This window comes from Alligator sinensis, unplaced genomic scaffold (genome assembly GCF_000455745.1).
Source record: "Alligator sinensis unplaced genomic scaffold, ASM45574v1 scaffold588_1, whole genome shotgun sequence".
NCBI lineage: Eukaryota > Metazoa > Chordata > Crocodylia > Alligatoridae > Alligator > Alligator sinensis.
This window is the reverse complement of record NW_005842244.1, coordinates 1350881-1353635: the sequence shown is the minus strand read 5'-3', so window position 1 is coordinate 1353635 and position 2755 is coordinate 1350881. Positions and strand designations below refer to the sequence as shown.

The 2755-nt window shown below is 41.7% G+C and overlaps 1 protein-coding gene across 13 annotated transcripts in view; it reads left to right on the top strand.

Moving 5' to 3' along the window:
• The window catches only part of DOCK7 (dedicator of cytokinesis 7), a 158611-nt gene that overhangs the window by 108250 nt on the left and 47606 nt on the right, over positions 1 to 2755 (top strand). For 9 of the 13 annotated variants that reach the window (XM_025208683.1, XM_025208682.1, XM_025208681.1 and 6 more), the window contains 4 exons: positions 416 to 505; positions 1441 to 1536; positions 1635 to 1775; positions 1939 to 2052. In XM_025208683.1, the coding sequence (XP_025064468.1) occupies positions 416 to 505; positions 1441 to 1536; positions 1635 to 1775; positions 1939 to 2052 (441 nt within the window). The remainder of the gene's footprint in view (positions 1 to 415; positions 506 to 1440; positions 1537 to 1634; positions 1776 to 1938; positions 2053 to 2755) is intronic. The other 4 variants (XM_025208687.1, XM_025208686.1, XM_025208684.1 and 1 more) reach the window with 1 other exon arrangement.

The following is a 2755-nucleotide window of genomic DNA, read 5'->3' as shown; positions in this document are numbered from 1 at the left end:
CCCTACACTGATAGGGTTCTTGTGGGCCACTAGACTGTGGTAGATTGAGAGGTATGGCACTAAAATGTTTGACAGTATTACTTTCCTGACACGTGCACGTTGACAGAATTTAACTATGGAAAAGTTTCATGCTTTGCAGTATTAAATGTCTTTGTGCATAAAAACATGCATTTATTTAAAGAAACTATACAACTTAAAAAAAAAAATCCAGATTTTTTTTATTGTCACTGTTGAAACCAGATCTACATATGACTTAAAAATTTGAGAGGGTAAAAAAAAGAGAGCGTGATGGTGTAAAACCCCATAAAACCTACTGTTGAACAGAATTTTGTAAATGCACACTGTCCTTGAGCTGCAAAAACCATCCACAGCAAACTTTAATGTGCTGTCATCCTTCATTCATCTCACTCCGTAGGCTACGGATCGAAGTTGTAATCGCATGTCTTCGCACACAGAGACGTCAAGTTTCTTACAAACATTAACAGGACGATTACCAACCAAAAAGGTAGATTTCAGTGGAGACAAATGATACGGTGGGGCAGGGAGATCAAGTGATTATGAAAATATGATTCAGTCTATCTTTTATTTATGGCCTGATTTTTCAGAGGTCACTGGGAGCAGCTTTTGCTGGGCATCTTGGAATATGCCCATGCCCATTTTGTTTAGAGCCAGATTATTGAAGGCTTAAAGCACTATTAAAATACTGCTGTCTGATGATGTAAATAATTTATTTTTATGTGGCGAATTAAAATGTGTTCACAAAATCTGCAAAGCCAGATTCTGACCGTTCTCTGAGCACTAAGTCCTAAGTGACTCCATGAACTTCTTTGAAGTCACTTTGGATTATCACATTTAAAGGAGGCAAGAATCTATCTGTTAGCTACTGTCAGTGACACAAAATATATGGACCTTTTGAATAATAAAATCACTACCACTATCTGCTGCTAGCCTGTATTGATCTTCAAAGAGGAGGATAATTCAAGAAGCTGGTTATTAGCCCATATGGCTCCCCCCCTCCCTGTTGTATAGCTTTGCTAAAGTCCTTTCTCAAAGGAAATAAAAACCTTTGTACAAATCACTCTGTGTCCACTTTTTTGCTCCTGTTTCCTGCAAGAATCAGATGAGGCAGAAAGGTAGATTTTTAAGCTAATTTGAGCACCAAACATTTTTCTTGAGGGGGATAGGAAAATTTTTTCACATTTACAATCTAAATTTGGACCAAGATGACGTGAAATGTACTCACTTCACACATCACAGCATTGTCCTACATTATTATTCTGGGGGAGGTTCTTTAAGGGACATCATTACTGCTTTTGTGTTCTCATTTATTATTTTGCTTAGCCTCACTGTTCACCATATTTTTCACGTGCTTCCATTCTTCACGTTGTGTGGCAAGCAAATCTGGGGACTTGTGCTAACTTTGGATTTACATCTGCTTAGCTTTTTCACGAAGAACTGGCCTTGCAGTGGGTCGTTTGCAGTGGGAGTGTTCGGGAGGCCGCTCTGCAGCAGGCATGGTTCTTCTTTGAGCTTATGGTGAGCTAATTGCCTACAGCTTCAATCCATGGTTTTAAAACCTAAAAAGCCCAGTTTGTAGTGTCATGTTTTCCACAAATGATATATGTTTCCTGTAGGTGAAGAGCATGGTGCATCATTTGTATTTTGCTGACAAACTGGATGCACCAAGGAAGAATCGCTTTCCGGAGCGTTTCATGGATGACATAGCTGCTCTGGTCAGCACTATTGCCAGTGATATAGTTTCGCGGTTTCAGAAGGTAATGGCAAGCAATTAAACCTCACCCTGGTCCAATCTTAGGCACCTGCCCTACAGCTTGTTCTCTATGGGTGCAGAGTTTGGGATGTGTATTTGAAACAACTGTGTTATCCAATATAACAATGCTTTCTTCCTTGCATTCTTTCTTCTTTCCTCCCATTTAGGATACTGAAATGGTTGAAAGGCTCAACACCAGTCTTGCATTTTTCCTCAATGATCTGCTGTCCATCATGGACAGAGGGTTTGTCTTTAGCCTTGTTAAGGCCTACTACAAACAGGTAAACAGGCAAACGCTAGGACCTGGCTGAGTACCAGGGTGTGGCTCACTGCTGTACCTTGCTTAGGACTGGCTATAAGGCAGGAGCACAGTGTTCCACTATCCTTGTGTCTCTGTAGAAAATGTAGGTTTATCTGTCACTGTTCAACTTGTGTTCCTCCATCTCTGATTCCCCTCTTAGTTGCACTGTGTAAATCTGTGTACTGTATACACTATGCACTGGCTCAGTCCACTGAAGTCTGTGGAGTGACAGTGCTAGAAATGAATCACACCTTACATTCATCACTGCTGAAGTAAATGCAGAAGGGATAAGAAATGGCTTTCTGATGGTGCTCAGGGGTTAGCTCAGATACCCTCACCCTTTCTACCAACTCAGGAAATTATTGCTGAAGAGCTGCCTAGAGGTAATCTCCCCATATCTCCTGCAGCTGCCCCACCTAGCCTACAGTTGCAGCCTTTTATCCAGCTGTTGTTAATCAGGTGTTGGACTTAGCTGCAGCTGGGAAGGAAATTGTTCTGTCCCATCAGCCCCTTGGTGTCTGCTGAATGGAGGTCTGATACACCTCATCACAGGCTTGAACCACATACACCAAAATCTGTGGGGCTCCAGGGGTCTTTGGATCTGGAGCCTAGTGTATGATTTGTTAACCTGAGCGCTTGACCTGCTACCCCTTTGGACAACATACTGTCCTTGTGAAACTCCC